This window comes from Solanum pennellii, chromosome 4 (assembly GCF_001406875.1).
Source record: "Solanum pennellii chromosome 4, SPENNV200".
Classification (NCBI taxonomy): Eukaryota; Viridiplantae; Streptophyta; class Magnoliopsida; order Solanales; family Solanaceae; genus Solanum; species Solanum pennellii.
The window spans coordinates 4,031,943-4,049,632 of record NC_028640.1 but is presented as its reverse complement, the minus strand read 5'-3'; the positions used below and the strand labels follow the sequence as shown (position 1 = coordinate 4,049,632).

Here is a 17,690-nt window from a genome sequence, read left to right as displayed (position 1 = left end):
TGTGCTTGATACATAATTGTAACAACACAATGCAGACCAGTCAAAATGATACTTATGTTGATTCAAACATACATATAATTCTATAATTTGAAATTTAAACTTAAGTTTACATATTCTCTATAATTTGAAATTTAAATTTACATACACTTTAGACAACAACATGATCAAATATACTATATCTGATAAATTGGAAAACAACATTATATGTTATATGTGATAATTGATATAGGAAATTAACATTATATGCTTATTAAAGATCTAATAAGCATAAACCCCAAAAAGAGGTGACAACCAAGAAGAGGCGCAACTGGGTTTTGATTTACATAATTTCTTTTTGATTTTCAACTTATTTGTACATTAGTCATACTTAATAAACAAAATGTACAAAAAAAAATAGTATTTTCTGTATCAAATAAATAATCTAAAAAATATAAAAATATTTTTTCTGATAATACAAAAAAGTCATTGCATGTGACAAAAAAAAATTACAAAAAAAAAATAAAATCGAAATACGTACCGATGGCAGTGGAGGTCTGGATATGGCCATTGCAAGCTTTCTACCCCTCTTCTTGGGTGTCTTTGCATGTGCCTCTTTTTATGTTTTATGCTTCTTCGAACTTTGTTTATTCATTGTTAGAAGATTATGCAAGCTCTTAGACTTGTTTTCAACCAATTTCGGATCTTCAAAAATATAGATTTGTTTAGAGTTTGAAGTGATTATTTGAGTAATCCCAATACTAAATGACAGATCCATGAAATATTAGAAAAATAGAAGAATGAAAAGAGAGAATCGAAGAAGAACACAATACCTTTCAAGAATATTGGACGAAAATGGCGGACAGAGTAGACGAAATTGGCGATTTTGATTTTCAAAGGCGGACAGAGTAAACAAAAATAGCGGACAGATTAGACGAAGGCGGACGGACGGAGAGCACAATTTTGATTTTCAAAGGCTGACAGAGTAGACAAAAATGGCGGACAGATCAGACGAAGGGATGGAGAGCAAAAATTTTGATTTTCAAAATTGAGAAGATGAACAGTTGAGAAATTGATGCATTAATTTTGGGAGTGGTGTAAATGGGTTCTTTATTTGGGGAAAATAAAGAGTAAAATTAGGGATAAGATTTAATTGGTTAGGATTTATTAGGATTCTAATTTAATAATGTATCTGTTAGATTAGATTTATTAAAAAATAGGGATTTTAGTATTTTTTTAAAAAATAAGGGAAATATGGAGAATATGTAAACTTAAGTTGTATATTCAGGTAATTAATCCTAAAATCAATGCTAATAAATAGGTAAAATTTTCGAGGAGGACCAAAAGTACACCAACATTACAAACATAAGAGATTATTAGTGCTCCATGTGAAAACTCAAGGATCACTTTGAGCTTAACCCAAAGAAAAAAGATTATTTTGATCCTTTCCTCAAGATTTTTTCTATATCTAAATATCAATATCGAAACCTTTAATTAAAAGAAAAAGTAATGTATTGCGACTATCACCATGATTATTTTAAAAGTTAGGAATATCTGGAATAATAATGTGTATATATATGTATATACTTTAAAATCATTTTTGGTTCATGGATGACCGTATGAGCTCTGGAAGATGGACAATAATTCTACATTTGACTAGCTGTTAAAGCAAGTCATGAGGAATGAGAATTTAAGTCGTCAAAGACGACCAATTATCCCTAGAAAATTTGTAAGCGTTGAAATTTCACTTTTATTTTCAACCAACATTATTTCTGAGAAACATTTGCTTATTTCAGAAAAGAATATTTCAGAGATTACAAAAGATATTAGCATTTAGCAATTTAAAGAAGACTGGTTAAAGCTTATAATCATTTGTGTTGTTTACCAAACAAAGTAGTTAAGCCAAAGAGAGCTTATCACTGAACCTCTAGGTGCAGACCCAACAACAAACATACCCAGTGATACTCCACAAATGGGATCTGGGAAGGGTGAAGTGTCGCAGCTTTACCTCTAAGTAAAAGTAGAAAGGTTGTTTCTGATAGGTCTAACCCGATGATTCTGCACATTTTCTTAAGAATAGTTGCAATGGATCAAGACCCATCACGTTCACAAAATGAGAGAGAGAATAAATAAAACTTCGACTTTGTCAGACCAAATATCCGATCTCATAATATTCAGGTAAGAACTGACTGGTAATAATAAACGATAAAAATGAAATTCATCTTGAGCTCATTAAAAGTTACTACTTACTATGGGATCATCTAAATCAGTTAGTTGCCAAAGTACTTGGGATCAGCCACTACACAATGATAAGCAATAACAAATACGAAAATAAAGATGCCAAGAAAGTTAGCAAAGAATCCTAAATCTTGATCATCCATTATCTGCAAGACAAAGTTCAAGAGCCAACAGTTAGGACCAAAAGAAGAGTATTAGTAATTGGTTTAGTAACACAACAGTTAGTCTGCAAGAACAGCTTTACGATTTCAGAGAAATAAGGTGCAAGACAGAATTCCTTTACAATCCACAAACTGAAAAACATTGAAAATGAAGTAGATGCTAATTGATACCCCACTCACGAAAGCTATTGAACTAAAACACAAACGTCCAGTTCCTGCGATGATCTCTAGTGTTTCATCAGTCCCATTATCAAGTTACCAGGTAAAAATGAATAAAATATCACCATGAGACAAGCAACATTCGATTCTTTTTGGAGTTGGAAAATTGGTATAGCACAAAACAGATACTAAGAATTTCAACCCGTCTATGCAAAAGTAGATTATCTTTTTGTTTCTCTAATAATGACAAGCTCTGATGGAATAATCTTGATTTCCTATGTTACATAGTCTTTTCGTGTATCTTATTTGTTTGAAAATGAGTTCAATTGATTTTCTTATCGCCCTACATTCAAAAGATTGGGTTACTTTAGTGGGTCATCGACAGTACATCCCCTCCCTCCTTGTATAATCAATGTTCTGATGAGACTACAAGTTGCTGAGCCAAGTTACTGAAAAGCAATAACTGAACAATTACGTCAACGATCAATGACAGTTTTAGAGTTAACGAATACATTGTTTTCATTTACAATTAAGAAACACAACCTCAAGGTATCGTCCTCCTCTTTACCACTAGAGAAAAGACTCATTGGACAAGTTAGGTAGCTATACCATGCACAACATTGTGTTCAGCTCAAAACTCTGAAGCTTCACACCGCTCTATACACATGTTTCACAATCTAAAACCACTTTGATACCTTTAAAATTCTCTGTCTCAATGTACCTTATGCATATTCCATAATCAGACATCAATCCTACTGTAACAGCCTAACACTTGTTTAGGGAATGATTTAATTAAATTCACAAACCTAGCATCATGGTAGACATACTTATGAAAATGTTAAGGTAAAGTTGCTCCTATTCCTTCAAATACTCAAGTAACACCCTTGAGATTTTCATGTACTTCCTTTGTAGATAAAGTAAAGGAAGATTATTGCAACATGTGACACAAACAAACACCTAAACCAATAGAACAGAAAAAGGAAAACTTGGCCTCTTATTTCACTCCATAAGCATCTCTCACGCCGAGGCAATGATTAGAGGAATAAAACCATTAATCAAGTGAAAACCAACATGCATTTTCAATAGAAATATCTTGGTGGCATAATTTACCTATATCATGTCCCCAAATCAAAACCAAAATTACTTAGCAGGAGCACCAAGTTCATAACTAAATGCATATGCAGTGGAGGCAGCTCATAACAATCTCTCAAACCAATTGCCTCAAGCTTATATCTCCGAAGAAAAAAGTACAACCTCTTTCGAATTTTATATTACAATAATTTTTATTTCACTAAGCAATTCCCAAACCAACGACAACATACCCCATGTAATCCTACAAGTGAGGTCTAGGAGGGTAGAGTGTACACAAACCTTACCCTTATCTTGGGAGGTAGAGAGGTTTTTTCAGATAGACCCTCGGATGCAATTCCCAAACCAAACACCAAAATATGAAACCAAGAAAAACAAAACAGGTGCACAAGAAGGCATGAAGCAATCCCAGTGGGATTCAAACCCACAAACTTTAGATCATAAGTCTAACACAATATCCACTCCGCTGTGAGATCACTTGTTACCATCTTCTCCGTTCCCTTATACATGTCAGTACTACTCTCTCCTCTAACATTGAGAAAGACAATAACAAAAGCAACGGTTCAACAATTCCGAAAGAATCTAACTAACCTAGCGTTTAACCATATATTTACTTAAAACTTAAAAAATGAATTTTCAAAGTTTATTGCAAAAATTGTTTTTGAAACTTGAATTTGTAGTTGGACATGCACTTTCTACTAAGAAAAAAGTTGAAGTTTTGTGAATCGAAATGAAACTTCACCAATAATCATGAACAAACAACGCATTCAAACAAAAATTTGAAAGTCTACTCCCTAAACAGGAACCAAGTATATGTAAACTCACATCGAACTCCAAAACCAAACACAAATATGAAAGAAAAAAAAAGTAAGCCAGTGATCACAGTGGGATTCGAACCCACGACCTTTAGATTCGGAGTCTAACGCGATATCCACTCCGCTATGTGATCACTTAGTTACCATCTTCTCCATTTCCTCATAACTATCCTTTACGAAAATTTCCACTACCATCAAAAGGGACAAAAACACTCATTTCAGTACTACTCTGTCCACTAACATTGAGAAAGACAAAAGAACAGATAACAAACGCAACATTTCTGAAAGAATTTAACTAACCTAGCGTTTAGCCATAAATTTACTTAAAACTCGAAAACTAATGAGTTTTCGTAGTTTGTAGAAAAAATAGTTTTTGGAACTTGAATTTGTGTTTGGACATGCATTTTTCTCTTAGAAATAAGTTGAAGCTTTGTGAGTTGAAATGAAATTTCACTGAAAATCATGAACAAACAATGTTTTCAAACAAAAATTTTGATCAAAAAAGTAGGCAGTGATCACAGTGGGATTCGAACCCACGACCTTTAGATTCGGAGTCTAACGCGATATCCACTCCGCTATGTGATCACTTTGTTACCATCTTCTCCATTTCCTCATAACTATCCTTTACAAAAATTTCTACTATCATCGAAAGGGACAAAAAAAACTCATCAGAAATGGGTACCACTTCACCCATCAAAACTCCATTCATGTACGAAGAAAACAAACCAAAATCAAAATCAATGACAAAAACGACACACAGAACAACAGATAACAAAATCAAACTCTTCCAAAAATCTGAAATCATGTAAATCCAGATCTATACATATCACAAACACAGAATCATACAGTAGCAAAAACATTAAAACTAAATTAAAAATACGAAACTGTATAAATTCAATAGATCGAGATCTGTACCTTCGATTGATTGAGATCGAATTTGTTGAAAAAAAAAATTAGTAGCCTGCTCTGAGGGGGAAAAAAGTACTATTAATCAAATAAAAATGAGATTTGGGCTTTTATTAAGTGAACCAAAAATACGAAACTGAAACTAAAAAAGTAAAAAGAAAAAAAATTAATTGTGGCTGCTGGGATTCGAGCCCAGGTCTCCACGGCCACAACGTGGAATTCTTACCACTAAACTACAGCCACTTCATGTTTTTATATTAACACGAAATAAAATTATTTCATTATTAGGTATGGTATTCGAGAGTAGAATTTTAAAATTACGTATTTGAGTTTGGTATAAGACATTAGAATTATTCGTTATTCGATATTTTTGAAATACGAAAAATAATTTACTTAATGAATGTCATATTAAAAGGTTCATATCTCTGAGTAGTACCAGTTCAAAGAGAAAAATACAAAACATAGACAACTAAATACATTTGTCTTTGAGTTGTGTTAATTTAATTTTCTTGATTATTTTTGCTTGTTGATCTTCTATTATATCGTGTATTCACGTAGAAAATAGAATTAATTGAAGCAATAATATTATTAACTTTGTAGTACAATCAGCTACAAATTCAATAAGATTTTACCGAATACCATATTGATTTATGGATTGTCGAAATTTAACTACCAATCATCGAATTCGTAATTTGGAAACCCTATTCGAATACCAAACATCGCCCCTACTATTCCGAAATAAAATACGTACACAACAAAAATATCCTTCTAAATCCTTTATACATCGCTTTTCATTATTCACATTCATGAAGCTATTTTTATAAACAAATAGTTTATCCTTAAAATTTATACAATACATATTATTTTAAATATAACAAATCAAATAATCAATAAAAATTAATCTCGATCCAATTTATTTTATCTTAACTTATATTCAAACAAAACAACACCAAAAAGCACCAACTATTTAGTTAGGGAAAAATTGTTTAGTTGCTCCAAAAATACACTCAATTTTCCTTGCTATCCCTATAAACAAGTAAAAGTCATTATCAATATAAATATATAGTTTAATAGGAAAAATTATATCTAGAGAATTTATTCCTTTTTAATTTGAGGGTTCATTCTAGATTATATATCAATTTGTTTTTTCATCTCTGTATATCGGTTTAGTCAAATAATTTTTTATATGATAATTATATAAAATCATAATAATTAAAGGTCAATAGTTAAATGCACGATAATTGGATCGGAATTGAGATTATAAAAAAGCATATCACTAGAAGAAAGTGAAATCAATAAAATTGATTTTAAAAATTTAACTATGTAATCTTTAATATATCATATATAATGTTAGATATAAATAACAATTGAATATAAATTTTAAAAAAATAAAAATAAAAATAAAATAATTAATATTAAAATTCATTTGAATTCAATAACTTTAATTTAAACAAAAACTGACAAAATTTCAAATTTGGCTGTGTACAGTCCCTTGCCAAACTTCTACAACCCTCAACGTAAATTTAAAAATCTCACAATTCACAAATAATTATTTATAAATAGTACTATTTTTTTTATTTATTAATGGACTCCTGAATTTTTACCAACTCCATCCATATATATTCGTATAAAAAAAATATACAGTGAAATATAATTGCAATAACGAAGACGTATTTGACTCTTTTTTTATTATTATTTAATGAAAAATATAGTAAATATCAAACTTTATCTTTTGATCCACATAATGTTTGGTATTTTTAATTGAGTTCAAATTAATTCAGATTATTATGATAAGATTATTAAAAGTGATACTATATTTTTCTCTGATAAAATTTATATTCAGAGCTCGATCTTAAAATTTTTAATTAAGGGTAAAATTATTTTATCAATCCCATCGTAACATTAGTGGATTGTGTGATTGCTGCTTAAAGTTACATATGAATAAGTTATGTAAAATTTCTTTATTCATGTGAGTACTATTTATCTTCTACATTGATGTGTTGGAATTTTGTGCATAATAACTAAAATATTACGTGTTAATCTCAATTTATGTAACACGATTTTTATTTTCTCGAAAAAAAAGTATTATTTTTCAATTATTAAAAGTAACTTAATTTTAAAATTGTAGTATTTTTAGGAATTGTTCGGTTTGAATATAAGTTGTTGTGAGATAAATTATAATAGAATCTGTAATAACTTGTTCTTGTGTTTTTGAACTTTATTTAGTTTTTTTATTTTCTCAAATAATTTTTTTATGTATCTTATTTTCTCACGATGGTACAATATGTATTTAAAAATTAACTTTCTTCTTATTTAGCTTAAAATAGAACTTCCATCTTAAGTTTGTTAAAGTAAAAGAAAATTTATGAGAAATCAAAATAAAAATAAACGTAAAAATTGATCAAATAAATTCATACATAAGAATTATATTTAAACAGTGTAATCTTTTAATAGAAAATATTGAAGGATTATCGTACAAATAAGAAGTGATGAAGAATGAGAATGCTATTATACGTGGTGTTAAAAGTAATGTAAAAATACATGAATGTGAAAATGATATACAACAAACGAGGTAGCAGATGTTTTGTCAAGATTAGGTACCAACCTAACACCGTCCGTAGAAGCTATATTATTATCCACTCCACCATATCGTATTCTATCTCTTATCGAGGATGATCGTCATGGTGTAATATCTACTAAAAAAGTATTAAGGACAACTTATAGTAAGTTAGCATATTTTGAAAATCTAGTAATGCTAGCAAACTATGGCAACAATGTAGGGACCAATACCTCTTAACTCTATAACTTTTTTTATATTATATATATTATCTTATCATCCAAAAAAAAAGATATATACAAAAATGATTTAAAATGATATCTTTGTCATTCTATCTATTTACCTCATAAATAAATTATTTTGAGATTACTATACCACCCCAAGAGAAGAATAACTTGTTCCAGTATTAATTATTAATCTCAAGATAAGTTATAGACTAAACGACACTATAATTTAATCGCAAAAGTATTTGATGTTATTCTTTACACCAAACAGCCTTAATAAAAGCATTATAGCCACACGAATATTTAATACTCCATCCTTCCATTTTTATTTGTCACGTTGCGTTTTTTGAAAATCAATTTTACTAATTTTTAATGTTAAATTAAATTACATTAATTTGATATTTTAAATAAAAACTTTAGATATTCAAAAACTATATAAAAAATACTAGAAATTGCATTTTTTTTTTTGCATATCAATATGATGAAAAAATATATCTTAAAATGTTAGTCAAAGTTCTTAAAGTTTTGACTCTATAAATAAAAATCATAACAAATAATACCGGACGGAGAGAATAGATCAAAATACTCAAAAGTCTCCTTTTTAATAATTAAAAAAAAATCCAATTAAATAATATTACCTAAATTAAAATAGTGATTTGTGACCAATTGAATACTACGTTAACTAGGTACATAACTAATGTTTCGTTCTAATTGGAAAGATAACGTTGAACATTTAATTTTGTCTACGTTAGTGACACGTAACCAACGTGGCATATTATTAATAACTACAATATAGTACTTAAATGATAATTAATTCTATATTTAGATTTTGAAATATATATTTTAAAACTTTATATTAAATTAAATTAAATAAATAAATTGGATACAAAAAAGATAACATATTTATTTATTTATTTTCAAGCAGAAAACTTCAGATTTTTTTTTAACTACCAGCAATTATTTAGAACTCCCCACCATTTACCCAATTTCTGTTGAGTTTTATATATCTCTTCATTTTACACTAAGCTTCATCATTTCCTTCAGGATTTCAATATTCACTTAGGTAATGCAATATTTTTTTGTTCAATTTTCTTTTTGAGAAAAAAATAGATTCAGATCTGTTGTGGGGTCTTTTAGAGTTGCTCATAAGCTTTGATTGTTTCATTTTATTTTTTTTAAGTTCAAAGATCACTTTTTTATCTCTCTAGTTGGTATGTTTGGTGTGATTAGAGATCTTGAATCTTGATTTTACGTGTTTTATACGCTATTTTGTTTTGAATCTATATGAATTTTAATCTATAAATTCATGTATTGAGCTTACACTTAGTATTATTTCTGTTTTACATTAACATTTAGAGACAACCAGGTGATTTTTGCTGAATATGGAATCAAGTTGTTAGCTTTTAAATGATAATTTGATATGGGTGTGTTCATTTTTTAGAAATTTTGCTTCTTTTGTAATTTGATTTGGGATTTTTTGTTAATTTTATTTGGGTTGGGGGGGGGGGTGAGATGGGGAGATATCATCTTGCTATTAGAAATTGTGATTGATCTATAAAGAGGATCCACCACATTTGGTGAAGGGGTGTGGTGGAATGTAAAAGGTTCTTACTTTTAACCAGGGGTCACGGGTTTTGAGCTTTGAAATGGAGTTATCTTAGGTTGGGTTGGGTTTTTAACGGGGCTGATCCGGATTAGTCGGACTATAGAGGATCTTGATGAGGAAAAATTCATTTTGCTGACACCAATTAATTTGTGTAGTGAGGACTGGGTGAACTAACAATGCGTGTATATGTTCAAATTGTTTAAGTATGTATTAGATGTTGGATCCTCTTAGCTTCTTTGCGTGTTTACTTTTGTTACTTTTTGGATCCCCTTGGTGGAAGTCCTGCTTCCACATTATGGTGGTTTTATTATTCATGTGTACTGTCTATTGGAGAAGTCAATAATTCTTTTTGTGGACGAGTATTAGTTTTGTGGTAATCTTGATTTGCTCTTAGTTAGCTCGATTGTAGATTGTGACAGTTTGCTTGAATCTTATTTATTTTTTTGGCTCTGAACTTTTGATTTGGTCTCTGGTTTAGAAATCGAATTGATCTAGAAATGGCTTCCAATGGAGAAAACAATGCTTCTGCAAAACCTCCTCCAGAACCATCGCCGTTGCGCAAAGCAAAATTTTTCCAGGTACGGTAGAAATGGCTCTGATGAGTCTTTTCATTTGCTGCTTGTATCTTGATCTTGTGTTTTTACTGTTTGTCATCTTTGAACTTTTTGATTACAGGCTAACATGAGAATTTTGGTGACGGGTGGTGCTGGATTTATTGGCTCTCACCTCGTTGACAGACTGATGCAAAATGAGAAGAATGAGGTAAATACTTTTAAGTTTAGGCCTGGCTTCACATCATATGTTCCACTTACAAAAACGGATCCAAGATTTGAAGTTTACTGTTTCTACTGTAATATTAACTCGGTTTACGAACAAATATTTATCCATATTTTATGGATTTCTGTGTATATATATAGTGTATGGTGGTAAAAGCTACTAAGTTCACGTGAATCCATTAGTGACCATCTAGATTTGCCCCTGCCACTAGATACTAGCACATTGATGCAATAAAAAATAATAAGGCTAGAAATATGATTGCGTTTACCTAAACTTGTTGTGTTATGCTTAGGTGATTGTTGTGGATAACTACTTCACTGGATCAAAGGATAACCTAAAGCAATGGTTTGGCCATCCAAGATTTGAGTTAATCCGTCATGGTAAATCACTCTTCCTTATTTATCTAACCTTTCTGCTCCCGAAAGTTCTTATCTACCAAAATTATATCGCAAGCATCTCTTGAGCAATATCTGCCGAGCTCCCTCCGCAAATTGTTTTCAGATCTCTTCTCTGTTTGCTTCTACAAAAAGTTCCCATTGATTGCCTTGTTTTATCTTCATATTATATACAGATGTTACTGAGCCGTTATTGATTGAAGTTGACCAAATTTATCATCTTGCTTGCCCTGCTTCCCCAATCTTTTACAAGTACAATCCTGTTAAGGTCAGTAATGAAGATCCCCGTATTGCAAAGTTTTCATCTTTTCTTTATATTATCACTTGTTCCCATCTTTTCTTTATATTATCACTTGTTCCTTTGAATCTAGATAGCCCAAAAAATGGTGTGTGGTTTATATTGATCTTTTACTTGCTATATGGTATTTGCAGACAATTAAGACAAATGTCATTGGCACTTTGAATATGTTGGGACTTGCCAAGAGAGTTGGGGCAAGGTATGAATCTGCTTCTATCGTCAATTATTCTTTTGATAATTGATCTTCGTCTAACTTCATTACTCGAGCAGGATTTTACTGACATCAACCTCCGAGGTTTATGGAGACCCACTTATTCACCCTCAAGATGAGAGCTACTGGGGAAATGTTAACCCAATTGGTATGCATTTATCGCTTTTTTAAATTTCAGTTTCTAATGATATGGCATTAAACAAAACTTTGATAATGGAAAAAGACTCGTTGAAGGTCATATACAACACTTGAGAACACATCTAAGAATAGATGACTCGCTTCTTTCTTAAATATCCTCCTTTTAGAGTTTGCTAGAATTGCAGTTTCTTCTTAGTATCTGCTCGATCTATATTTACCCTCGGTTTTGTGAAATTGGTCGTGCTAGATTGGTGATGTAATGTAGCTTGTGTATTTCAGGAGTTAGGAGTTGTTACGATGAGGGGAAAAGAGTGGCTGAGACTTTGATGTTTGATTATCACAGGCAGCATGGAATCGGTATAGCACTTCCTACACATACGTTTCTTTCAAAATCTATTCAGTTTTCTTTTGTAAAGTTTTGCATTCTGAAGAATTTGTTTTGCATCTCCAGAAATACGAATTGCTAGAATCTTCAACACGTACGGTCCACGAATGAACATAGACGATGGCCGTGTTGTCAGCAATTTCATTGCCCAGGCAATTCGGTAATATTATGAACCCCGTTATCACTCTTACCCTTCCATATTTATCTTACATTGTGAGAATTACTAATTGCCTACCCTTTCTTCGTACATTTTCACAGTGATGAACCCTTGACTGTTCAGCTACCAGGAACACAAACTCGCAGCTTTTGTTATGTTTCCGACATGGTATATTACAGTCTATGAGCCACTATACTTGAATTTCATATTACGTTTCATCTTCTTTTCTTACCTTCCTTTCTGAACAATGAAGGTTGATGGTCTTATTCGTCTGATGGAGGGAGATAATACTGGACCAATTAACATCGGGAATCCAGGTTAGCTTCCGTTGATTTGGTTCTTTGGCATGTCCGATCAAAACCCATTCTTCCAATTTTATTACTTAACTAAAACAACTCATCTTCTTGTAATCAGGTGAATTCACAATGCTTGAACTTGCTGAGAATGTGAAAGAGGTAATCCACTGAACTTCCCTCGATTATGTATTCACATGACACGCCTACAAGTTCATCCAAATCCAGTAACTTCACGGAGCATGATATATATAATGAATCCAATGTTGAGAATCTTAAAGGTTGAGTCCATCAAGTGAAATCCTTGAATCCGTCTCTAAGTATAGTTGTTGTTTTGCAGCTCATCAATCCAGATGTGCAGATTATTACAGTGGAAAATACACCAGATGATCCTCGCCAGAGAAAGCCGGACATCACAAAGGCAAAATCACTACTCGGATGGGAACCAACGATCAAATTGAGCGATGGTATTCCCCTTATGGAGGACGATTTCCGTAGCAGGCTCGGTATCTCCAGAAAGAAATGAGCTATTATTGGTTTTGAGTGATGGACACACTTGAGAGGCTTTTTATGTTTTCATTTTTACTCAGTTTTTCCACTCACTTATCTTATTGCATTTGCAGCATGACTATTGTGCTACATATAAATGCATTTTGATGTCAATTTTAATATATGATTATCGAATATCTTTTCATATATGTGTTTCTTTTATCATTTATGTGTCGAATTGTGGACAATTTCATAAAATTGAATGCCTCAACTCTAGTACAAACTTGTATTGGGCAAGCTCCACTAAAGGGCCAGGGAAGAAATAGGCGTGGGGAAGAGCAACAAAATAAATTGAATAACAGAGAAGCCCGATAAGCCTATTTGATTCAGCCAGGTTTGAGTAATTTAGGCGCCACCATCCAGACTTCTAAACTGCCGTTTTAAGTCGAGAGCCCTATTCTGATTACCGAGTGTGAATAGCTGACAAGTAGGCCAGTTAACTAGTGTATCAATAGGCTTAGCTCCTGCCTTCTCATCCGGGAGGAATTCAATCATGCATGCTGTCTACGTGGGTATATAAGACAAAAGCCCGTCTAGCTCAGTTGGTAGAGCGCAAGGCTCTTAACCTTGTGGTCGTGGGTTCGAGCCCCACGGTGGGCGTCCATCAATTTTGAATTGTTTTTAGTTGATCGGTCAAATGTAATTTGCCCTTTTTGGAATCGAATAACAATCCAAAAATTATTTTTTTATAAAAAAAAATCATGAAACTCGAACTTTGCTATGTGAAAAGTGAAAATATGCCAAGAAATTTTAAGCACCTAAAACAATTCATGGAATTTTCTCGTGCGTTAAAATTAGGAATATTTAACAACGATGAAGTCATGTAGATGTTGGATGTGCATGGTGATGTTGGCTAATGATTATAGTTGCTTGTAGTATCTAGTTGTTTGGTAAAATATGGTGTAGATGTGCGGAAGATTCAAAGGATAAACGTGAAACAGAACAAATCTAGTCAAATTCAAGTTAGTAAGGACTATATAAGGGTAAAACAAGGTATTCCCAAGGAAGCTAATTCCGGACATACTCTGACTAGCTACATTAGTACGAGACAATCTCACGTGTCCAGTCGATCATTAGTGATCTAATACAATAAATTCCGTAGAACAATCGACTCTAGGGAATTCAAATATAATATGATAGTTAAAATTTTGATGTGTAATTTGAGAGATGTATAAATAACGATTGTTATGACGTGCATAAGAAGTAAAACTATTTTCCGTCACTTATAGCCCATCTAATTTTCATCAGAATTGTTGTTTAAGCTCTCGAGTTGTAACAAACTCCAACACGCCTTTATGGTTATGATGTTCATCAAGTCATTAATCAATCACTCAATAAGAATATTTTTCTCTAGTCACACTTATAGAGAGGTCGTTTAGTAAGATATATTATAATAAAGCATGTCTTAATTTTGTGTATTATTTTTATTTGATATACTTTAAGGCATTGCGCTATTTATAATTAATACATGACAATTTTTTCAATATTAATGTTTTTAAGATATACATTAGTATTAATAAAGATATAATCGTTCCTCAAAAAAATCTCACATCCTTTTCACCTTATTTAAGTAGAAATATTTTTTAGAATTGTTGTAATGCATATTATTTTCAATAAGTCAATTATCAAATATTACATTATGAAATAATCTCAGCATAACGAACGTCGATATAATTAATATCAGCATTACTAAATACTAATTCAAACGTTACTATACAATATATTTTGATATTATTCATATACATAAATACGCTCAAATTTACACCTCAGTTAAGAAGTATAAAGCGATCATTGTCAAATATAAAATACCAACTAGGTTGGGGTCGAATTCCATGGAGAATAATACGTAAACAAAGTCGTATACAATTATCTACTTTAGTTACTTATTACCGAAACATAATGGGAATTATGAGAAGTTTTGATTTTGGTTTAAAGGTCACTTTTCGACAAATAACAATTAACATTATCACTTAATTTAAAATCAATCAAAGAGAATTAATCAAATTGTGTTCACCAAGTAAAACATATCTCATCAAATATAAAAAAGAACAAATAATTATGTTGGAAACAACGGTGAAAAGACATTAACAACACAAGATAATAAAAAAGTCATGCTAAAACAAATAAAAGAGAATAGTAAAAACAACATATAACACATTAACCGAATCAAAGGAAATAACAACCAATACAAAAACAAAAAATAATCTAATACGATTGTAATAATAACAATATTATTAAGAAAAAATAAATAACATTCAACTATTTATTATTATTAATCTTTACTCCAATCCTCAAATTACATCATAATATATCTAAGGTTTTTTAGTTGTTATATATCATTTTTTTTTATCATAACAGTCACTTGTTTTTTTAAAAAGAGAGAAAATGAATTTTTATAAAATTAGTACTTATGTTCCTAACTAATTGTTTATTTTTAAATTGACACGTATTATTTTTATTATTTTATCCTTATTAATTATAAAATTGATAAATTAAAAAAGTTAAAATTGTAAAATAAGTTCTATTGTTTTTAAATTAATTAATTAAAATTATAATACATAACTTTTTTTTGTCATTTTTTAATTTGTTAATGAATAGGTAATTAGGGCGAAGTATCAAATTTGACTAATCATAAATTAATATGAGCTGGTAAGCACAATCCGCGTCATCGATCCATGTGTGAACAAAAACAATTACCATCCGTTGAATCCCACTTAATCAACGGTCCACAATAATCCATAAGCAATCACGCGGATCGCAATCCCTAGCCGTCCATTTCAAATTTCACAGATTCAATCAACCGCCAATATCTTCCGCTCAAAAAATTCAATCCCCCTCCAAATTTTTTCCCCTTTTATATAAACCCTAGCTCAGCTCAATTCTCCATCATCAAGACTCTCATTTTTCTCTCTGATTATTCTCTCAAAACTTTTCAAAAATGTCTGGCCGTGGAAAGGGTGGCAAAGGATTAGGGAAGGGCGGAGCAAAACGTCATCGTAAGGTGCTTCGTGACAACATCCAGGGAATCACCAAGCCTGCTATTAGGAGGTTGGCGAGAAGAGGTGGAGTGAAGAGAATCAGTGGGTTGATTTATGAAGAGACAAGAGGTGTTCTTAAGATCTTTTTGGAGAATGTGATTCGTGATTCTGTTACCTACACAGAACATGCTAGGAGGAAGACTGTTACTGCTATGGATGTTGTTTATGCTTTGAAGAGACAAGGAAGAACTCTCTATGGGTTCGGTGGTTAAAACTTTAGATCTCTGTTATTGGTTATTAATACTATTTTAGTTATGATTATGCTTCTGAATCTATGAAATATCTTGTTTCTGAATCTATGAATGTGAAGAATGGTTTTATTTTGTTGAAGTTACATCTTATTTCTGTGTTTCAATGGGTTAAAAATGGCTTCTTTTCATCTCTTGATAATCAGAAATTGTCTAATTTGATCTTTTGCTGTATTTATGAATTTGTTTTTGTTTTTGCAACAAATGAAGAACTTTAACCCATTTTAACAAGGCTTAATCAATAATGGAACACACCAAATTCATCAATACATTGAAAATGGCTTTGCCTTATTAAGGGGAATTACACAATGGCAGCCACCAATGATTGAATTTCTCACATTTTATTGTCTCTTATAAGAATTTTCATTGGTATAAATTAATAGTAAGTGGATTATCTCTACTAAAAGGAAAAAGCTAATTAATGGGTTTTTGATTAAGTAATTAAGGTTAAATTAGGAATAATAGGATTGAGTTCTTGTTAAAATCGTAAAACACAACTATTTTGTAATAGAATATTATTAATATTTGAAATAATAAGAAAACATAAACGAGTGTTTAATCATGATATTTCTATGAAATATGGACCTTTCACACCTCTTAAATGAAATTTCAATCACAAGTATTTACATCAAAGTGTGTGTAGTAATTCCTTTGTTTCTATTTATTTGATTTTATGTTTGAGAAATTAAGTAAATTTTATTGTTGTTGACATTATTTAGAATGTAAGATGAATATAAATTAATTTAGTATTTTAATAATATATTTTGATGGCTAGTCGCTTTTAAAGGTAAAATTGAAAGCATAGTCTTATTTATGCATTAATTTGTTATATGTCAAATATTGTTAAATTTCATGGTTGTAAATTTATTAAGTAAATCGTTCCTCCATTTCATATTGATTCGAGATACCTTTTAAGAAAATTGTAGCTAAATATGAAATTTTTAAAAGTAAAATGATTTTTAATGATACTTCAAACTTTAAATTTGATTACTAGGACTCTAGGATTACTATTTATATAATTTTTTAATATGCCATTTTTATTTATTTATATGTATCTTTTTATTTTAATATGTTTTAAAAAGAATTTAATTTTATTTTTGATGAAAAAATATATATAAAAATATAAATACGTACGAGTTAAAAATTTATAACTGTTTTTTTTTAGTTTTGTACTAATGACATTGTCACAAACATTAAACCTCTTATAATACACTAAGGATAGTAGTAAAAAAACTCTTTCCATTCGCTAAAATAACCAAATAAAATAAATATTTATATTAAATCTAAGAGTCAAGTAAAATATTAAAAAATACTTACTATATATATAAATATATAGGCTATTTAATTTGGTTTTATTTTTCAATAATATCCTTCATTTTAAATATACATAAATAGACAATTAAGCTGATAGAAATTTGAACAAAGTTGACATATTAATTCTATGTGGCACAATACTTGTAAGACACTACG

At 30.6% G+C, this 17,690-nt stretch overlaps 3 protein-coding genes and 4 non-coding genes across 10 annotated transcripts; 3 read left to right on the top strand and 4 right to left on the bottom strand.

Annotated features, from left to right (window-relative positions):
• Positions 1 to 479: 479 nt before the first annotated feature.
• LOC107016302 (dolichyl-diphosphooligosaccharide--protein glycosyltransferase subunit 4A-like) lies at positions 480 to 5,462 on the bottom strand. 3 transcript variants are annotated; one of them, XM_027916162.1, is made up of 4 exons: positions 5,354 to 5,462; positions 4,528 to 4,626; positions 2,227 to 2,360; positions 480 to 681 (listed from the first exon to the last, which is right to left on the bottom strand). In XM_027916162.1, exon 3 carries the CDS (start codon positions 2,355 to 2,357, stop codon positions 2,247 to 2,249), a length of 111 nt encoding a protein of 36 aa, XP_027771963.1. In that variant the 5' UTR covers positions 2,358 to 2,360; positions 4,528 to 4,626; positions 5,354 to 5,462; the 3' UTR covers positions 480 to 681; positions 2,227 to 2,246. The 3 variants fall into 3 exon arrangements, with proteins under 3 accessions (XP_027771963.1, XP_027771962.1, XP_015072282.1); XM_027916161.1 differs by lacking the exon at positions 480 to 681 and having other exon boundaries at positions 2,103 to 2,360; positions 5,354 to 5,451; XM_015216796.2 differs by lacking the exons at positions 480 to 681; positions 4,528 to 4,626 and having other exon boundaries at positions 2,103 to 2,360; positions 5,354 to 5,422.
• Positions 4,500 to 4,572, bottom strand: TRNAR-CCG. The gene has a single exon. It is a non-coding gene; the product is annotated as a tRNA-Arg (tRNA).
• Positions 4,951 to 5,023, bottom strand: TRNAR-CCG. The gene has a single exon. It is a non-coding gene; the product is annotated as a tRNA-Arg (tRNA).
• Positions 5,463 to 5,515: 53 nt separating the features above from the next.
• On the bottom strand, positions 5,516 to 5,587 carry TRNAH-GUG. The gene has a single exon. It is a non-coding gene; the product is annotated as a tRNA-His (tRNA).
• A 3,445-nt stretch (positions 5,588 to 9,032) lies between these two features.
• Positions 9,033 to 13,083, top strand: LOC107018384 (UDP-glucuronic acid decarboxylase 6-like). 2 transcript variants are annotated; one of them, XM_015218851.2, is made up of 13 exons: positions 9,033 to 9,188; positions 10,210 to 10,309; positions 10,407 to 10,493; positions 10,801 to 10,888; positions 11,080 to 11,171; positions 11,336 to 11,400; positions 11,472 to 11,560; positions 11,830 to 11,907; positions 12,002 to 12,095; positions 12,194 to 12,260; positions 12,346 to 12,409; positions 12,507 to 12,547; positions 12,726 to 13,083. In XM_015218851.2, exons 2-13 carry the CDS (start codon positions 10,229 to 10,231, stop codon positions 12,909 to 12,911), a joined length of 1,032 nt encoding a protein of 343 aa, XP_015074337.1. In that variant the 5' UTR covers positions 9,033 to 9,188; positions 10,210 to 10,228; the 3' UTR covers positions 12,912 to 13,083. The 2 variants fall into 2 exon arrangements, with proteins under 2 accessions (XP_015074337.1, XP_015074338.1); XM_015218852.2 differs by lacking the exon at positions 9,033 to 9,188 and adding an exon at positions 9,310 to 9,336.
• Positions 13,084 to 13,461: 378 nt separating this feature from the next.
• Positions 13,462 to 13,534, top strand: TRNAK-CUU. Its single transcript has one exon. It is a non-coding gene; the product is annotated as a tRNA-Lys (tRNA).
• Positions 13,535 to 15,802: 2,268 nt separating this feature from the next.
• LOC107015777 (histone H4) lies at positions 15,803 to 16,310 on the top strand. The gene has a single exon (XM_015216181.2). The coding sequence runs from the start codon at positions 15,873 to 15,875 to the stop codon at positions 16,182 to 16,184; it is 312 nt and encodes a 103-aa protein (XP_015071667.1). The 5' UTR covers positions 15,803 to 15,872; the 3' UTR covers positions 16,185 to 16,310.
• Positions 16,311 to 17,690: the final 1,380 nt, after the last annotated feature.

Coding starts and splice junctions, on each gene's coding strand:
- LOC107018384 (XM_015218851.2), top strand. CDS start 10,229: ATGGCTTCCAATGGAGAAAACAATGCTTCTGCAAAACCTCCTCCAGAA. Junction 11,561..11,829: donor GGGAAATGTTAACCCAATTG/GTATGCATTTAT, acceptor TGTGTATTTCAG/GAGTTAGGAGTTGTTACGAT. Junction 12,410..12,506: donor AATTAACATCGGGAATCCAG/GTTAGCTTCCGT, acceptor TCTTGTAATCAG/GTGAATTCACAATGCTTGAA.
- LOC107016302 (XM_027916162.1), bottom strand. CDS start 2,357: ATGGATGATCAAGATTTAGGATTCTTTGCTAACTTTCTTGGCATCTTT.
- LOC107015777 (XM_015216181.2), top strand. CDS start 15,873: ATGTCTGGCCGTGGAAAGGGTGGCAAAGGATTAGGGAAGGGCGGAGCA.